The sequence below is a fragment of the Lutra lutra genome, chromosome 8, assembly GCF_902655055.1.
Source record: "Lutra lutra chromosome 8, mLutLut1.2, whole genome shotgun sequence".
NCBI lineage: Eukaryota > Metazoa > Chordata > Mammalia > Carnivora > Mustelidae > Lutra > Lutra lutra.
The window spans coordinates 16,795,316-16,816,015 of NC_062285.1; the positions used below are offsets into that span (position 1 = coordinate 16,795,316).

The 20,700-nt window shown below is 40.2% G+C and overlaps 1 protein-coding gene across 1 annotated transcript in view; it reads left to right on the top strand.

The window, feature by feature from the left end:
* C8H10orf67 (chromosome 8 C10orf67 homolog) overlaps positions 1–20,700 on the top strand; it is a 158,705-nt gene that overhangs the window by 22,655 nt on the left and 115,350 nt on the right. Inside the window, exons 3-4 of the mRNA XM_047743397.1 lie at positions 186–329; positions 2,260–2,334. Of these exons, the coding sequence (XP_047599353.1) occupies positions 186–329; positions 2,260–2,334 (219 nt within the window). The remainder of the gene's footprint in view (positions 1–185; positions 330–2,259; positions 2,335–20,700) is intronic.

The following is a 20,700-nucleotide window of genomic DNA, read 5'->3' on the forward strand; positions in this document are numbered from 1 at the left end:
GTTTTGGAGCTTCACCTGTGTTTGCAGTTTCTTAAAAATAATCAGTCTAAAATAATCAATATGCCAAAGAGACATGTCTTAGGGTGGCAAATTTGCTTCTCTAAACCCAGAACCAGGCAATGTACTAGAACCTTCACACAGAGTGCCCTTACTCTCTTCAATAATGTACGTTTTTCCAATTTCAGATTATTAGATCCCTTCAAGTGGATTTTGGGTTCCTCAAAGAATTGCTTCAGTTGAAATTTGAGGACCGTCTTAAAGAAGAGTCTTTTAATCTCTTCACTGCTCTACATGACAGGATCCTAACAATTGAAAAACATTATCAAGAGGTACATGTTTTTTCATTTCCTTTGTTCTATATGTGGATTGATCTTGTGCTTAGATCGGTATGTACTACAGTTTTGAATTTAGCAACTCATGAGGGCAATTTAGTTTGCATATGTTGTGTCTCATATAAGAGCTAATCCATATAGTAGCTTTACTTTGTGTCAGGAGCTTTGTAAGTACTCTGTATATAATTTCATCTAATCCTCACACTAACCCCATGAAGTAGGTGCAATTATTATCCCTCTCTCATAGATGAGGAAATTGAGGCCCAGGAAGTTTAATTAACTTGCTTAAGGCCACCAGTTAAACAACAGAGTTTATTTTCCTGGCCAGACAGTTTGATGCTTAAGATCTGGCTCTTAAGCACAATTTTATAGGATATTATTTGTGCTTATTATCTCTGTAGGAGCCCAAGGCTTGAAAACTGTGCTGCTTCAAGAAATTTCCTCAAGTCTTTGGTCAGGTTAGCATATTTGTCTGGCATTAAGAACAACTACTGCTCTTCCTCAGTTATAAAACAAAAGAATCCCCTCCTCTTCTATGGACCCTCCCATTCTGGGAACCACACTAAGCCTTTTAAATGTGTTTCCTCCATAAGTCCCTCAACAATGCTTAAATGAAACCCAGTTATCCCTGATCTACAGATAAGGAAACTGACATGCCAAGGTTAAGTAACCTGCTTCAGGTCAGGCAGATTGAAAGTGGCACAATGATATTGAAATCCAATTCTGTCTGACTCTAAAACCTAATCGTTGTTTGCAGTCCATGCTGGAATCAGAACTGAAATCAGAATCAAGATTTGTGGGGTTTTTTTGATGTACTGTCTTTCATTCTTATCCAAAACAATGGTCAACTGATAGGATTAATCAGAAAATGACTCTGGTTTATGGCTAGGGGGCTCTAGATTTTTTTTTTCCTTAAGATTTTATTTATTTTTCTGACAGAGAGAGAGATCACAGGTAGGCAGAGAGGCAGGCAGAGAGAGAGGAGGAAGCAGACTCCCTGCCAAGCAGAGAACTCCATGCTGGGCTCTATCCCAGGACCTTGAGATCATGACCTGAGCAGAAGGCAGAGGCTTAACCCACTGAGCCACCCAGGCACCCCTAGATTTCTTTTTATGAGCATATCCCATTCGAAAGGTACAAGGACCAAGAGAGGATATGAATTACAAATAGGTTTTACTATTTTTAAAAGCAGTTCTAGGAAGATAGTAGAAAGGCTTAAATATATAAAGTGAAATAAAATGCTCAAATTATCTGTATTTATTTTATCCATTTGAGCTCTCTATTGCCTATAGTTAAGTATAAGTAAAAATCGAACGCAGCATGGGGCACCTGGCTGGCTCAGTCGGTTGGGTGGCTGGCTCTTGATTTTAGCTCAGGTCATGATCTCAGGGTCACAAGATCGAGTCCTGCATTGGGCTCTGTGGTTAGTGTAGAGTCTGCTTGAGAGTCTCTCTCTCCTTCTCCTTCTTCCCCTCCCCCTGCTCACACATGTGCACTCTCTCAGTGTGCTCTTTCTCTCAAAAATAAATTAACAAATCTTTTTTTAAGGTTTTATTTATTTATTAGACAGAGAGAGAGAGAGAGATCACAAATAGGCAGAGAGGCAGGCGGAGAGAGAGGGGGAAGCAGGCTTCCCACTGAGCAGAGAGCCCAATGCGGGGCTTGATCCCAGGACCCTTAGATCATGACCTGAGCCAAAAGCAGAGGCTTAACCCACTGAGCCACCCAGGCACCCCAACAAATCTTTTAAAAAAAAGATTGAATGCGGTGTAATAGCTGTAGTGCAGGAGAAATGATTACAAATTGGATTTTTCACAAGATTTGTGATGATCTGAATCTTGGTTTTACATGGGGTCCCTCAGTAGGGTGCGAGAATCATATCTGGAAATACAGTATGGTGCTCACAGTACTTATTTTTGGTTTGCAGAATGAGGACGCCATAAGAAAATGCTACAATCAGCAGTTGGCTGATGCCATAGCTGTTATCAAAGGAATGTACAAGGTGGGTTTTTGGTGCTGTCATGGGTAAGGCCAGCTTCCCACCCTGTGAATACAGAGTGGGGCTCACTGGGGGTTCCCAGTCTGTGTTTTTGGTTTTGAAGATCTGTCTGCCCAGTTTTCAGGTCACTGAAAAGGGATCAGGCCTAAAACTATTCACACTCACATTAAATTGACCAAAATAACACTTTATTGTGACAGGTATCAATTTGCGGAGACTGGAAAATTCCAGTCTGGTGTCTGGGTAAGTGAGGAAGTAAACCAAAGTCTGTTTGGTGAGCATGCGGTTGGATAGAAGGTCAGATAGTCCCAGCGAGTTCATTGCGATTGTTTTAACTCCCCATGAATGGTCTTTTACCCTTGGTGGAGTATCTTTTCTACTGATGAGGACACATCTATCTGCCAGACATGGCACTTCACTTTCCTAAACAATGGGAACATGCATAGTTTTCAATGATTTCCTTTTAGGGTTTGTAGAACCAAGTGCTTCCTTTGCTAACTGTAGTCTTGCCTTTCATTTTGTTAAACCTCTGGGCAGAAATACTTTTTATTATGGCAAAGTGTTCATTGGTTGCATACTTCTTTTCAGAGCATTTATCCCATTTGTATTTAGTTATGTAATTGCCGGTTACATGTTCTGTTCCATGCCAGGCTATAAGCATTATGAGGGCAGGGATGTTGTCTGTCTGATTCACAGCTCTGCCTGCCTCTTTGCGCTGGGCCTGATGCATAATTAGCAATTGTGGGAGTGGGAGAGGGAGAAGCAGGGAGCTCTATGTGGGGCTATATCCCGGGACCCTCAGATGAGGACCTGAGCTGAAGGCAGACACTGAACCGACTGAGCCACCCAGCCGCCCCTCCCTGCTTCCTTTCCAGATATGGCGCAAACATAGACAAAGTCAGGTGTCTGACCAGTGTGACCTAAAACTAAGTTGGCTCTGAGGTTTGGGGAGGAGGTTATTCTTTGTCATTTAACAAGCCTTTCAGGAAGAAATATCCGCCTTCTTTCTTTCTTTGACATTGTTGTCTCCTGATGCTTGGAATTGCGGCAGCCAATCTGCAGCCAAGGACTGAGGCACTTCGGATGTGCTAAAGGCAGCAGAGCAGAAAGATGGAAAGCGCCTTGAGGAACATCACTGAGCAACTCAATAACTCTGGCCCGGTCCTGCCTCTGGCCCTTTCATTTCATGAGATAATACCCTTCTTCACGTTTAAGCCACCCGTTCAGAAATTTCCAGCTGAAAATATTCCAGAACCTACTGCTGTGACAACAATCTCTGTGACTCCGTGCCAGATGTGTTCCCACAAGGGCGGTGACCCTGTCTTTCTCCCCTGCCACGTTACCTTGCTCCTCTCCCACACAGAGGCGGAGCCTAATTCCCCCTCCTTGAATCGGGGCTGGCCTTGGTGCCTTGCTCCTGGGTATAGAAGGGGCCATTGCACCCGTTCAGAGACTAGGTCTAAAGAAGCTTTGCAGCTTCATTCTCATCCTCTTGGAACCTTTGCTGTCTGGATTCACCCTCTCTGAATCCAGCTGCTGTGTTGTGAGAAGCTCAAGCTGTTTGGAGTATCTACCTGTGGGTACTGGGTCCAGAGGCTCAGCTGAGCTCAGCTTTCAAGGCATCCAGCCCCCAGCCATTTTCTTTTTCCATCTGAGGTCCCAGGCATTACAGAGGAGAGACAAGACATCCCCTTGGGCTGGTCTTAATTCCTCGCCCCACGGAGCTCGAGAGCATGATAAACCGTTGTGGTTTTATGGCGCTACGGTTGGGAGACGTATCATGCAGCAGTAAATAGACAGCTGGCACGGCTCCCTTGCACTCACATCAATAAGCAACTTCCACATTGCCATTGTTGGACAGACGACCGCTCTAGTAGTTCTGCCAGGACCCCATGGCACCCGGGTTCGACAGTTACCGTCATGCGTGCTTTAGAACCATGACCCTGGCTGGAGTCTGACTACTTGGGTTAGAGTCCTGGCTCGGTCACTTTATCGTTATGTGACCTTAGGCGAAAGATTGAACCTCTCTGCCTCAGTTTTGTCATCTGTCAAATGAGGATCATTATAGTGCCCCCCTCACGGGCTTGTTATGAGGGTGGAATGAGGATGGAATGAACCGATCCCTGTGAAGCACTTACAGTGATGCCTGCAACAAGGTAAGTACCGTCTGAGTGTCTGCCAACTCAACGAACATTTCACATGGTTGTGACGCTCCTTGGCGCTGGTCATTTGTTGTGCTCCCTTAATTATCTTAGTACTTAGACCAGTAGCTTTCTGACCACTGACTGCAGGTATGGGAAAGTGCCCTTAAGAGAGCTATGATAACCGCCTGTATCTGTTACGTTGAACCATAGGAAATTGCCACTTTTGTCTCCCAAAATGCAAAATATCAGCAATTTCCTATGTTTCAACATAGTAAACATACTTACCTTAATAGATAAAGGCAGCAACAAACTACATGAAATATTAGGCTGTAATATCTTAAAGTAGAAGAAATTCATCTTCAGTTTAACTGAACACATGTTGAGTGAGTACTGCGTGCTTGAGATATGGTGAATACTGACATTACAAAGATGAATGAGAGATGAATAGGGGTGAATCACAAACTTGGCCATGATGTACTTTGTTTATTGCAGAGATAAACATATAAAAGGAGATATGGAAACACCACAAAGGGAGCAGTTAGGTCTGCTTTCATGCTTTGGGAAGGCTTCACAGAGAAGGTGATATTTGTGCTACGCTTTAAAGTAAATTCTCAGTTGGTAGACAAGAAAGAAGTACAAAGGGATTCTAGGTAGACAGCACAGTGTCTGTTAGTCAGGATGTTTTCAGTGGCAAATGATAAACCTAATTCACACGGACATTAGTTAAAAGAATGTATTGGTTCATGTAAACTGTAACGTATAGTGATAGTAATGACTTCAGGAGAAGCTGGATCTAGGTGCTCAAATAGTCTTATCAAATAATCTTATCTTGTCCATATCCTGCTTCTACTTTCTCTGATGGTTTGATTTCCAGGCAGGTTCTCTTCACATGAGAACAACCTTAGGCAGAGCATCTCTTTCTGAATAGTTCCTACAAGAGTCTCAAGACTGACCCTGACCAATCTGGCCTAGTTATTGTCCCCCACCCTCCACTGCAAGCCAAGCCAGAGTGACATGCCCATCCCAGGAAGTACTATCAAGGAAAGTTTTAACTATATGGAAAAGAGAAGTTTGGGTACCTAAAGGAGTGATGTTGGATAGGCAAAACTTTAGGCAAATTGGCTTCCCACTTATAGTAGCATGTGAAAAGACAAATAGGACCTGGTCAGATTGCTGACTGTTGCTCTGCCCTACATGGTAGCCAGTACCCATAGGTCGCTATTAAAATTGAAGTTGAGATTAAATTAAAAATTCAGTTCCTGGGTTGCATTAGCCATAGATTTCCCAGCAATATTCTGTGAAACTGAATAACTTAGGAGAATTCATGAAAGTTTGCACAGGTACATTTTATTTTATTTTATCTTTATGCTTTTATTAATAACAGTGAAAGAGCTATGCTTTATTGACTGCTTTCTTTGTGCAGGGAGTTTAGATATATTGTTTTATTTGGTCTTCACATGAGCAAGTAGCAAGAACCAGGACCCCACCACAATTCCTCAATTTCTAATGTGGCACAGAGAGTGGTGGTAAGAACAAGAGCCACGTTACAGCCGTGTATTCTTACTTGGCGCTCTTGCTAATTATAAGGTGTAAATTATGCCACTATAGAAGTGCCTGTGCTCTCCGGCTCATCCAAAATGTGGTACCCAGAGATGAAGTCCAAGTATCTTTTGCCTGGTTCAGCCCCATGAAGTAAACATTTGAGGTGGGCAGTAGTATCCTCATTGGCTAACTTAGGAGACTGAGCCAAGGTGACATTAAGCAACTTGCCCAAGGCCACAGAGCTGGTCGGTGGTAGAGCTGGGAGTCCAGTTCCCATCTGTGTCTCTACAGTTGTTCCACAGAAAATGGGAAATGCTTGAATTTTCTGAGCAGAAGAAAGAGAGGTGCCTCTGTACCCTTCTAGGTGGATACTCCTGTAAGGGCATTAAAACGCGTTGGGGAAATGGAGACACAGATTTCCCTCTAGGAAGACAGGAACCATGGAGAGTCTCCTCAGTGCCCAGTGCAGTGCTTGGATTTTAATAAATATTTATTGGAGAAAAATAGAAGAAAGAATGAGAAAGAGGGAAGGAAAGAAGATGAGCTACTATCTGTAGTTGAAGGTAGAATGTTGGCTAGTGGAGGGGAGGGACAAAAGGAATGATGTCCCGCCCTAGATTAAAAGAATTTCAAGAGACATCTCACTAAATGCATTATGTGGGGCTAGTTAGGATCCTGCTTTGAACAAACGAACTGTTAGGAAAAAAAAGTTTCAAGATAATTAGAAAAATTTTACTATGGACTAGATATTAAATGATATTAAGAAACTGTTGTTTTTGTTAGTGTGTTGGTGGCAATATGATTACATGAGAAAATAAAGAAACCCTTAGTTATTAGAGATGAACTGGGAAGTAAGTTTGTAGGGGTCAAAGACAAGATGTCTAGGATTCCCATAAAAATACACAAGCACAGAATGGGTTGATAACTGTGTAATGGACTATTATAATTTTCTCTACTTTGGTGTATGTTTCATCATAAAAAGTAGACATGTTTGAAAAATGTCCTTTAGTCCTCTTTCTTAGAGTTCAAGATGGAGTCTGAGCTCTCTTGCTTGGTCTATGCCTTCCTGCCCTTTGGTGACCCAGGCCCCCTTGGCTCCCCAGGGTCATTCTGCTGCAGCTTTCAGACCCTCAAACTTACCAAATACATTCCAGCCTTGGGGCTAATCCCTGGAACCCTCTGGTCTCCATCTTCATATTGCAGCTCAAGTGCGCCTCCTCAGGCTTCCTGTGATCACCACCACTCAAGGACAGACCTTGCAGGCCAGTCTGTCCCTATTCCATCACCCCATTCTGTGGCCTTCAGAGCAGTTGTCTAAGATTGTCCTGTTCATGTTTATTTACCTTTGAGAGTTCTGGTTCACCCCACTAGACTCTGCTTTGGGAGAGCCGCCATCTTGGCTTCATACCTAGAGGCACGTAGCAGGGGCCGGATAAGCCTGTGTTGAGACAATAAACACAGGAACAAATTAATGGGGAAGGGCTTTCTGAGCATGAATCTTTCCACAGCCATTAAGGAAAATAAAAATAGATATAAAATGAAGAACTTTTGTACAACAAAAGAAAGTAAAAATAGTTTGAAGAAAAATGAAGAACTCGAAAATCTGTGCAAATAATGTATTAATATTCCTGATGTATTGAGAGCTCCTACCGATCATTAAGATAATGCTGAATAGGAGCACCTAGGTGGCTCAGTCAATTAAGCATCTGACTGGTGATCTCAGCTTGGGTCATGATCTCAGAGTGGTAAGAGTTTGAGCCCTGCATCAGGCTCTGTGCTCAGCGGGGAATCTGCGTGAGATTCTTTCCTCCTCCCTCTCCCTCATGCTCTCTCTCTCTAAATAAATAAGAATATCCAAATGGCCAACAGACTTACAAAAAATGTTTAACCTTATTAAAAATCAAACAAATGCAAATGAAGCAAAAAATACTATTTTCATCTATCCAATTGGCAGGAATTTAAAGATTGATATTACCTACTTTTGGCAAGGTGTGGGTTAATGAGTAAACACATATATTGTGGAAGCATAAATTGGTACCACCCACCTGGAAGAAAATTTAGCAAATTCTAAAAAAAATTTAAATGTACATTTATTTTGACCTAGTAGTCCCAATTTAAGGGAATAAAAATACATATACAATGACTAGCCTTGTTAACTAGTTTTTAATAGAAAATAATGAAATCATACTACTTAATGACATAAATGATAGAAAATACCCATTCAAACTAAGGTAAATTCATATGTATTACTATGAAGGCATTTCCAAGATACATTTTAATTGAAAAAAATGTGACTGAACAATACAATATTGGAGACCATACAGAATGTCTGGAGAATGAGGGAGAAAAAGAAACACTTTAAAGTTTTTGTACTTTTATAATGTTCATGCTTCCATTTTTTTATAACATGTGTCACTTAGTAGTAAAAAGTATCATTTCAGTTGTAATACATTTCTTTTTTCCCCTACCCTTTCTCTTTTTTCTTTCTTTTCCTTGACATTGACTTTTACAATAATTAAGGGAGTTTTCTTTCAAAATGTCACACATTCTGTATCTGTTAGTTTGCTTCCTCAAGGGAATGTGCCACTTATTCCTCTGTTTTCTATATTTCTCATAAATTAGAATTTAGCTCTAAAACCGTGATTAGAATCAAATTCAAATTTATACCTTGACAAGAATGGCTTATTGGCAGGGCTTTTAAAAAGTAAACTTCTACTTGCAGTGTAATTTACACACATAAAAGTACACAGATTTAAATGTACAATTCAAATTTTTCTTAAAAAGAGGAACATACCCAAATAATCATTATTTAGATCAAGAATTAGGATATTATGGCACCTCTACCTCTCCAAAGGTCACCATGATCTGACTTCTGTCAGAGGGTTTGTTTTGCTTATGTTTGGATTTTAATGTAAATAAAGCCATACAACACTTGCTTCTTTGTGTCTGACTTTTATCGTTGGACATGACATTTGTAAGATTTATCCATATTGTTGCACACAGCAGTATTTGTACATGGCAATACTTTGTTCTTTCTCATTGCTGTATAGCATTCTGTTGTATAAATGTTCTTGTACATATCTTTTTTTTTAAGTTTTTTTTTTTTTTACATAATCTCTACACCCAATATGGGGCTCAAGCTTATAACTCCAAGATCAAGAGTTATGTGCTCTACAACTGAGCCAGCCAGGTGCCCCTCTTGTACATATCTCTTATTATGTATGTATGTACATAGAGAGAGGGCATCAGCAGGAGGGGCAGAGGGAGAGGGAGAGAGAATCTCAAGCAGACTCCCCACTGAGCTCAGAGCCCGACATGGAGCTCGATCTCATGACCCCAAGATCAAACCCAACCTGAAACCAAGAGTTAGATGCTCACCTAACTGAGCCACCCAGCCACCCCACGTATCTTTTAATGCACATATGTATGCATTTCTTGGGGCATATGCCTAAGTAGAATTGCTAAACCACAGAGTAAGAGCATTTTTGGTGTTAGTGGATGCTGTTTTCTAAGGTTTCTACTGTTTTTCTAAGTTACACCAATTTTGACTCCCTTCAGAGACATGGAAGTGTTCCAGCTGCTCCACACTCTTTGTTAGTTCTATCGCTCTTTTAGATTTTAACTCTTTTTGTGAGTGTAGAGGTATCTGTTTATGTCTGACATGTATTTTTTCAAGATTACTAAGGTTGCTGTAAAGAGAATACATGACAGGAAGGCAAGAGTGGGAATAAGAACAGTGGGAGGCTGTTACAGTCAGGTGATGGTGGTGGTTTGGAATAGGATGGGAGCAATGGAAACAGAATGAAGTGGATGAATTTGGGATATATTTTAGAGGTAGAACCAATAAGATTTGCCAATGTGGAAGAGGAACAAAAGGGAGAAATCCATGAGGCGCCTGGGTGGCTCAGTGGGTTAAAGCCTCTACCTTCGGCTCAGGTCATGATCCCAGGTCCTGGGATTGAGCCCCACATCGGGCTCTCTGCTGTGTGGGGAGCCTGCTTCTACCTCTCTCTCTGCCTGCCTCTCTGCCTACTTATGACCTCTGTCTGTCAAGTGAATAAATAAAACCTTTAAAAAAAGCGGGGGGGGGGGGGAAATCCTAGGTAGCTCCTAGCTTTTTTACTTGAAAAGCTGGAAGCCCAGTTCACATTAGTGATTGGAGGAGTCTTGTGGAAGAAGAGTATTGTGAACTCAGGGAGTGGATCCTGTTCAAAGTAGGCTTCACAAGAGTAGAGTTCTTGGTTTGTACCTTTCACTTACGTATCCCAAGCACCTACAATATTAACCAACACAAAGTCAGCAATTAGAAGTATTTGCTGAACAAATGAATGAATTAGTTGTCTTAGTGGTAATATCTGGCAATTAGTTGAATGTATGAGTTTAGAGGTCTATGGAGAAACAGGTTAGAGATATGTGTCTGAGAGTCATCACCGTAATATATTTAAAGCCATAGGACTAGATGAGATCACCCAGGGAGAAAGTGTATTTATATGAGGTTAGGACAAATGAGAGGTTGTTGGAGAGGCAGTAGAAAAAGCAGGGGAATGCGGTGTCACAGAGATCAAGAGAAGAGAAGGTTTCAAGAAGGATGGTCAGTGGTATCAAACACACTGAGAATTGAGTTAGCTGAGAGTCAAAAACTGACATTGGCAATATTAACACTGGCATCCCTGCAGATCCTAGGAAGAACATCATAGTGGAATGATAGGGGCAGACATTCAGTAGGAATGGGTAGAAGATCCAATGTGGACTGAGGACATTGAGAAAGGGAATAAAGGGATGGGGCCATAGCTGGAAGGCTAGAGTGAGAAGTTAGGGTCAAGGGACATTTTTTAAAAGAAGGGATACTGCATGTATGGAGATGGGAAAGGTCCAGAACTGAGGGATAAATCGATAATGTAAAAGACAGAAAATAAGGTGCAGGAGGGAGTACTGGAGAAGGCCAGAGCAGAGGGGATCCACTGCGTAAGTGGAAGGATTGTTCTTAAGGGCAACAGGGATTCTCCAACATTGTACAGAAGTGTATGGGCTGGGAGCTCCTGAGTGGTTCAGTTGGTAAATCATCCTACTCTTGATTTCAGCTCAGGTCGTGATCTCATGGTCATGAGTTTCCGCCCCACATCAGGCTCTGTGCTCATTGGGGAGTTTGCTTGAGATTCTCTCTCTCCTTCTCCCTCTGCTCTTCCCCCTAAAATAAATAAATCTTTTAAAAAAGGAGTGTTATGAGCTGAATTGTGTCCCTCCAAAATTCAGAGTTGAAGTCCTAGCTTCCAACACCTCAGAATGTGACTGTGTTTGGAGGTAAGGCCTTTGAAAAAACCATGAGTGGATCTGTGAGGTCATATAAGTGGACTCTTTTCCAGTTTGACTGGTGTCCTTATAAGAACAGGAGATTGGGACACAGGCACATACAGAGGGAATATTCTGTGAGGACATAGGGAGAAGGTGGCCATCTGCAAGCCACGAAGAGAACTCAGCAGAAACCAACTCTGCTGACACCTTGATCTCAAACTTTCAGTCTCTAATATTTTGAGAAAAATTTCTTTTGGTTAAGCCCCTCAGCCTTTGGAGCTGTGCTGTAGCCGCTCTAGCAAACCAACCCAAGAAGGGAGAATGAAGTACACAGACAGCTATAGGCAACTTAAAGATTTGGCAATGAGCTCTAGGCTGGCTTCTGTCTTCCTAATGAAGGCAGAGACGTGACCACAGGCTGAATCTGAAAGAAGGTGGAGGAAGTAAGAGAGAGAAAAGAGAAAATTGGAAAATATTCTGCATTAAAAAAAAAATTCCACATTTTTATGTTTTGATGTTTTAAATCTGTTTTGTACACATGGTTGGGTCTTTTTTAACTGGCAAACATTAACTTCTTACATACAAATATCTATTTTGCAAAATTTGTTGTAAACTACCTGACTATATAATAATTTATCATTTTTAAATTGCCTATATTAGGGGCACCTGGGTCGCTCAGTCTGTTAAGCGGCTGACTCTAGATTTCAGCTCAGGTCATGATCTCAGGGTCCTGGAATCGAGCCCTGGAGCCCTGTGTCGGGCCTCGTGTTCAGGGGAGAGTCTATTTCAGGATTCTGTCTCCCTCTACTTTTGTCCCTCCCCCTGCTTATGCATGCTCTCTTTCTCTCTTTTTCAAATAAATAAATCTTTAAATAAATTTCCTTTATTAAATTTTTAATAGGAACAAAAGAATATTTATAAATATAATTGCAAAAGAAATCATGGTACAACCAAATACCCCTGTAACAACTGCTGTATTTAAGGAAAAAGACATTACCAGTGTCTTTGATATCCTAGGTATACCCTTCTCCAGACCCATCTCTACTGCCATCCATGCCCAAAGAGAACCATAATCATGAATTTTGTGCTTAGTAATCCCTCCATTTTTCTTTGCACTTAAATTTATAATTCCAAATGAATTATCAAATCTTCCATTTTGAACTTTTCATATATGTATTTATATAACAAATATATAAATATATATACAAAATAATATTGCATGTATGTGTTCTTCTTGACTTTTGTTCTGAATTTACATTTCTGGGACTCATCCTTCTTGATACGTATACCTAGCCTCTGTTCATTGTCACTGCATTATTATTCCCCAATATTCTTATCTGTCACGGTAGTACTATTTGCTGTAATTGCAGTTTTGATTTGTTAAAGTTCTTATACCATCTCATGCGTACATGTACAAGAGTAGAATTGTAATTTCCTATTTACTAGAAAATGCCAGAGTCTTCTAGACTAAGTGTAATAAAAGACATTCCCTTCAGCAATATGTAAAAATATTTGTTACTCTGCTTCTTCACGGAGACTTGATTTCTTCAGACATTTTAGTTTTTGTTGATCTTAGTGGACATGAAACTGTATCTCGTTGTGTTTTCAATATGAGTTCCCTTGATTATTAATAAGATTAATGGCTTTTCCCTATACGTATTGATTATTCAGATTTCTTGTTCTGTGAAGTGCCTGTTTAGGTTCCTTTTTTTTTTGTTATTTGTTTTCTCTAATTAATAAGAGGGTTTTGTTAAACTTAAAAATCAAACTGCCACTTATTTTACTAGACAAAGATGGGGTTTATTTGGGAAGAGCAGAGAATGGCAACGCGGGACAAGCTAGTTATGGGAAAACCATAGGCAAATCCACCCAACAAAGGAGAGGAATGCTCTTTTATAGAGGAAACTGGGAAGTTGGGAAGACTTTTATAAACAGAAAGCCCATTGGAGTAAAATGAGAGTTCAAAGTATAGTGGCTTTTTAGTGGCTGAGTTGTGACTGTCTGTCATTGGCTGGACTGTTTTTGGGGGGGGGCAGGTACAGAGAGGAGGAGGAAGCCTTCCTTCTTCCTGCCTGATAGTGAAGTAGTATCCACTTCCAAGGTCTACCTCTTACTTTTGGATTTGCAATTGGTGGTCACGATGGTGGTGTGTGTGAGCTGCCTGAGCAACCTCCTGACCATTCTACTGAGATTTCCCTTTATTAATTTTCAGTTTTTAAAAAACATGTTATGGGGGCACCTGGATGGCTCAGTGGGTTAAGCCTCTGCCTTCGGCTCAGGTCGTGATCTCAGGGTCCTGGGATTGAGTCCCGCATCGGACTCTGCTCGGCGGGGAGCCTGCTTCCTCCTCTCTCTCTCTTTGCCTACCTCTCTGCCTACTTGTGATCTCTCTCTGTCAAATAAATAAATTCTAAAACAAACAAACAAAAACATGTTATGGGTACTCATCTTTTATTTGTTGTCTTCTCAGCTCTTTGTCTTCCCACTCTTTTTATGGTGTTTTTGATGAAATTCTGCCCCCCCTCAATTTTTTTTATGATCATGTAGTCGGTCTTTACTCCTTTCCTCATTGTTTTCAAATTCTATGTTTTGTTTTTAAAATGCTCCTACGTCTTAAAGTCTTCTAAAATTTTTATATTATTGCCTTTTACACTCAGGTCTTTGATCCACTGGAGTTGATTTTTAGTATTGGTCTGAAAAGCCAGGATTCATTTTTCCCCATAAGGATAACTGAAAGGTCAAAAAATAATGTATTGAAATAATGTATTGAAAATAATCTGTCACATGTCAGGATTCCATGTGTGTAGCCAGATTTGGGGTATTTTGTTCTGTTCCATTAGTTAGATTACCCTGCCTTGTGGACAAATACCATTGAAACTAATACATAATTTTAGGTATTTGGTATTAGATAAGCTATCTCATTTTCTTTTCTTCTACAGAAATGGCCTGAATAATCTTTGCTTTTTGTCCTGCCATATACGCTAATAATGTATTTAGTGCTATACTGTATAAATAAACTCACTGAAAATTGTATTGGGTTTGCACTAAAACCTATAGACCATTTTGGGGGGAAATGCATATTTTCCTATAGTTGAGAATTTTTTTCCTCCCAATACTAATTATACAGTCTTTTCTAGCTGCTTGACTCCGACAGGATGTCATAGAGGAGGAAACACTTTTTCCTCTATCTTACAAGTTTCAATGAGCACAATGCAAAAATCAAACTGATAAAAGACAAATTAACAGGAGAGAAAAACAGATTTAATTAAGTGCTATACATTCAAGTTCACAAAGAAATGTGGTTTAAGGAGGCAGCCAGAATTTGGGGGCTTATATGCCATCCCAGAGGGCAACAGAGTTGGAGAAGAGGCTAAACAAAAGAAAAGTTATTTGGGCGCTAGGGAGGTAAGTTACAGGAAGGTGACTAGGGAAAGTATGGTCAACAAGTTCAGTAAGATTCATTATACAGATTCAAGTCAGTGTCTTCTCCATTCATAAGAGCTGCTAAGAGTCCTCCTCCACATGTGGAAGAGGGAGACACCTTTACAAATGGAAAATTTCCTTGTAAATGTAATTTTCCTTTACAAAAGGAGTATTATGCTATTTTTAGGGCTTTTCCTGCCCTTCCTGTTCCTCAGTGGCCTTTGAAATTATCATGCCCAAGAGGCATATTCTGGATTGTCCAAAAATTTGATTCAACTCTGGCACCAACAATGCATAGCTGAGGCAAACCAGCCCCCCCAATCCCCCCGCCACCCCACATAAAGGGCTCCACCCCTCAAGACTGCCCCTTTTCAGATGCCAGTTTCAAGTCCCAGTACTTCTGACCAACTGGCTATAAATTTGGTATTCCCCACCTGGTCCCCTCCCACCAAGGTTTGATGATTTCCTAGGACCCCAAGAACTCAACAAAGCAACTTATTACTGCTACGGGTTCATTACAATGGATACCACCCAAAAAGCCCAACAGAAGAGATGTGTAAGGGAGCAAAACTTATTTTCCTTCTTCCCATCTAGGTTTTTAGCTGAGCCCCACCTTCCTCCCCAGTAAATGACAGATTAACAGGAAAAAAAAAAAAAACCAAACAAATTTAATAATACACACACCTACCATATACATGGGAAGGACCCAGGAACACTAACTCCACAAACTGGCCCAAGCCACCCCCTTAAATACCATCTCCAGCTAAAGACAAAAGAAGATGTTGGGTGGGGAGGAGCCAGTTATGGGAAATCACCAGGCAAAGCCCAGTAAACAAAGTTATGTTTACTGTTATGCAGATTGAAGTGCTTGCCTTATCCATTGATAAGCATTTCTCCTTTCTCGTTTCTCAAGTTTTAGTCACCCTCTTTCTGGTACAGGGAAGGGGATACCCTTACAAATGAAGATTTTCCCCATTGGAGTCTCTTCTGTGTCTTGTGTCTCCAACAGTCTCTTGTCTCTGACAAGTCTCTCACAGAAGAGTAAATTCTCAGTTTTCAAAGCTTCTTCAGTGTCTGCTGTTCTTTTGGAAGTAATCGGCCTAAAATAATCCTTATGCCGAAGAGACGAAGAGATGTATTTTGGGGTGGAAAATTCTGCTCCCCTTCAGATGCTAACACAAGGTACAGGGCAGGGGCTCGAAGCTTCCACGACCTCTCCAGGTGCAGCCCCCTCCCCGCTTCTCCAGCTCTCCGGTCCTGCTCACCAGCCCACAGCTCTCTGAACACAGTCATTCTAGTCTTCAACAGAGGTTTCATAGCGCAGGACTGAAGAAGTCATTTGGCATTAACTCATTCTCCAGCCCCTTTCCCCTCATTGTTCTCATATAAAAAATATAATCCCATATTTTTAAACCCACTTTTTATTATTTTATCCGTTTCATTGAGTTTTTGAATATTATTTGTAGTATTTTTTGTGACTAGAAATTCTATTTGACATTCTATGCTCGGTTATTGGTTATTGTTTATGGCTCTTGCTAATTGCTCATAATTTTAGTCCTGTTATTTCTATAAATATATTTAACTATACTTGATTTATATTCTGTGTTTCACCATTTCCATCTTTGAGTGTCTGGTAAGTGCTGGCTGTCAGTCACGTGAGAGACTTTTGGGTTTTATGATTTTTGACTGTGAACTCGTATTTCTGTGGGAATTCCTTGAGGCCTAGAACAGAAGTCAGTTTCTGTAGAGATTTGTGTTTGCTTCTGTGGGATTCCTGGATCTGTGACCACTTTAATCTGACTTTAGCTTGAGGCACTTTAGACCACCCAGATGTATGACTTTGGGTCAGAAGCTGTGTAGGACATCTTTCATCTTGTGCTCATAAAAGTCAGAAGAAATGCTTTTCCCCTCTCTGTAGTAAGAGCCAGCTTTGCAGACAGAAGGCAGTTTCACTCGGAGTGGGGTGGGGAGGGGTGCACAGTTCAAGGTAGTTCTGGTTTGTTCTTACACTGAAGGAGTGGCCCTTTGGTGTCTCAACCTTAACGAGGAGGCCTCCTATTATTTAGAATTAGAATTACCACTTTGAGGAGGTTGGAGGGGATGTCTCTTCTCTGTGTGGGACAAAGAGATGTAAACCCAAGTTCACATGTTGGCAGTGCCTGGGGGGAAGGCCAGCTTCAGTGTGCTACACAGCTCTCTGCATTTCTGCATTCACTTGCTTTGAACCTAAGTACCCATTTCTCTGTCAGCTTGTAAGATGCATTTCACCTACCTTATCCAGAGTTTTTGTTGTTTGTAGTGGAAGATTAAGACAGAATCCCATGATTTTTTTTTTGAATATGCTTTCCTAATCTTTTGTGTCTTCAACAATTTCTGGGACACTGAGATACATCTAATGTGTATCAAATACTCAAAAAATATGGCAAAATGGTGCACCTGGCTGGATCAGTTGGAAGAGTATGCAACTCTTGACCTGGGGGGTCATGAGTTCCAGCCCCTCGTTGAGCACAGAGATTACTAAAAATAAATAAATAAACCTTTAAAAAGTGTGGCAGAATAAGTGACTATCACTCTTTATATATCCTTCTTGTACTTCTAAAAGTAGAAAGCCCTGAAATGATTAAATGCATTCTAGTCATCAGTTTTTCATAAACATATTCTGGTTCAATATACTTAGGCATCAGTGTGTTAACTGTAGTTGGTTTATATAATAAAAGAATTGCTTTAATGGTATAAAAGTGATTATTTGAATCTTCCCTTAGGTTGTTGTCATTGCTTTGATCATAACCTCAGACAGCCTGCCTCATCCTGGCCACCCAGTTTGTTGGGGGCTCCGTCCTAAGAAAAAACACAAAAAAGTGCTGAAAACAAAACAAAACAAAAAACAACAAACCACAATAACCAAAGAAACACTTGCTTTGAGAGGTAGCTTTGGTTAAGGATAAATGACTCTGCTGCCCTCTGGAGGCCAATTGGGGATACAGGTACCAAGTCCCTTTTCAGCTATGGAACACGTTTTAAATCTCTTTAACTTTTGAAACAATCTCTTGCATGATATTATCATACTTCATTTGAGACAAAAGAAAAGATTTTTCTAAAACTTACATCTTATTTAGCTGTGTTTGGTTTGGGAAATGTGGGAGCTTAGACTCAGGTAAGAAAACAAATTTCTCTAGGTATTTCAAACACATAGGAATTTTTTTTTTTTTTTTTTTTAAGATTTTATTTGACAGAGAGACACAGCGAACAGTGAGAAAGAAAAATACAAGCAGGGGGGAGTGGGAGAGGGAGAAGCAGGCTTCCTGCCGAGCAAGGATCCCAATGATACGGGGCTGGATCCCAGGACCCTGGGATCATGACCCAGCCGAAGGCAGACGCTTAATGGCTGAGCCTTCCCGGCACCCCCAGATAGATTCAATAAAGGGATTTAGGAGCTTATAAAATCCTTGAAAAAGTCAAGGAGATAGTCACTAGTTTTTGAATCAACAAGCAGTTTTTCCATTCCTTTTTTATTCTTCCAGGTAAACTTTAGAATTTTGTTTACTGTCGCCTCAAAAAGGCCCCCTTTGGCATTTTTATTAAAATTGAATGGATTGGAAAATTATTCATAAATTTTGAAAGAGGGGCGCCTGGGTGGCTCAGTGGGTTAAGCCGCTGCCTTCGGCTCAGGCCGTGATCCCAGGTCCTGGGTTCGAGCCCCACATCGGGCTTTCTGCTCAGCAGGGAGCCTGCTTCCTCCTCTCTCTCTGCCTGCCTCTCTGCTTACTTGTGATTTCTCTCTGTCAAATAAATAAATAAAATCTTAAAAAAAAATAAATTTTGAAAGAAATTTGTATGTTTATAATATTCTGTCTTCCTATTCAAGAATACCTCTTAATTCACTTATATATCGTATTTTATATATCTCAATGAAGTTTCATAATTTTACTTATGTGGGTTATATTTCTTTTTCATACAACTAAGTCATTCCTAAGTATTATATTTTATGTCCTTAGAATATGGAATCTTTTTTGTCATATTTCAAGAGTATTTTGGTATACATGGAATCCTTTGATTTTTTTAAAGTTATTTATTTATTTAAGTGATGTCTACACCCAACATGGGGCTCAAACTCATGACCCTGAGATCAAGAGTAGCTTATTCTGCTGAGCCAGCCAGGTGCCAGCTTTAAAGATATAATTTATATTGCATAAAATTCACTCATTTAAAGCATACAGTTAACTGGTTTATAGTATATTTACAGAGTTGTGCAGCCATCACCATAATCTAATTTTAAAACATTTTCATTACCTCTGAAAGAAAGCTTGTACTCATTAGCAGTCCCTCCCGATTCTTCCCTTCCCCTTTTACCCCGCCCCCCACTCCAAACCCCTGGCAACCGCTAGTCTACTTTCTGTCCCTACAGATGTACCTATTCTGAACATTTCACAGAAATGGGAGTACAATCTGTGCTGTTTTGTGATTGATTTCTTCACACCAAAATGTTTTGATGTGAGACCTTTGATTTCCGTAAATATTGTATCCAACCACTTTGTTGATAGATTTCCAAATGTGGGATCATCAGATCTCTCTCTCTCTCTCTTTTTTTAATCGAAGTATACTCAGCATAACATTATATTAGTTTCAGGTGTGCAACATGATTTAATAGTTGCATGCATTGTGAAATGATCACCTCAGTAAGTCTAGTTAACATCTATCACCACATAGTTAGAACTTTTTTCTTGTTGTGGGAACTTATAAGACTTTTTTCTCTTAGCAACTTTCAAATACACAATAGAGTACTGTGTACTATAGTTGCCGTGCTGTACCTTACTTCCTCAAGACTTAATTTATTTTATAACTGGAAGTTTGTACCCTTTGACCCTCTTCACCCATTTCACCCATTCCCTACACCTTGTCTCTGGCAACCACCAATCCATTCTCTGTATCTACGAGTTCAGTTTTCTTTGCCTTTCTTTTTTTTTTTTTTTCTTTTTAAGATTTTATTTATTTACTTGTCAGAGATGGAGAGAGAGTGAGAGAGCACACGCAGGGGGAGTGGCAGGCAGAGGGAGAAGCCGTCCACCCTCCCTCGCCCCAGCACAGAGCCTGATGGGGTGTGATGATTCCATGCGGGACTCCATTCCAGGAGACTGGGATCACGAGAGGAGCTGAAGGCATTTAATGACTGAGCCACACAGGCACCCCTCTTTGCCTTTCTTTTTTAAACATTTTATTTTAAAGTAATCTCCACACTCACTGTGGGGCTCGAGCCCACAACCCCAAGATTAAAAGTCACATGCTTTACCAACTAAGCCAGCCAGACACCCCTCCTTTGTTTTTAAGATTCTACATATAAGTGAACTCATGGAATTTATTTTTCTCTTTTCTTTATATTATTTTTATATTTGTTTTTCTCTTTTTCTTTATATTAACCATAATGCCCTCAAAGTCCATCCAAGTTTTTGCAAATGGTAAGATTTTATTCTTTTTCACGTCTGAACAGTATTTTGTTTTATATATAAAATATATATAACATGTAATACTATATATAGCTTTTATTATATGTAATATAAATATATATTTATATGTTGTATAATGGTATTTGTTATATATATATATCTCACATTTTCTTTATCCATTCATGTATCAATGGACACTTAAATTATTTCTATGTCTTGGTTATTATATATAATGCTATAATGAATATTAGGGTGCAGATATCTTTTTGAATGAATGATTTTTGTTTCTTTCACATAAATACCCAGAAGCGGAATTGCTGGATCATACTATAGTTCTAATTTTAATTTTTTGAGGAACCTCCATACTGTTTTCCACAGTGTCTGCACCAGTTTGCATTCCCACCAACAGGGCGCAAGTGTTCCCTTTCCTTCCACCTCCTCACCAACACTTGTTATTTCTTATCTTTTTGATACCAGCCATTCTAACAGGTGTGTGCTGATAGTTTGGGTTTGATTTACATTTCCCT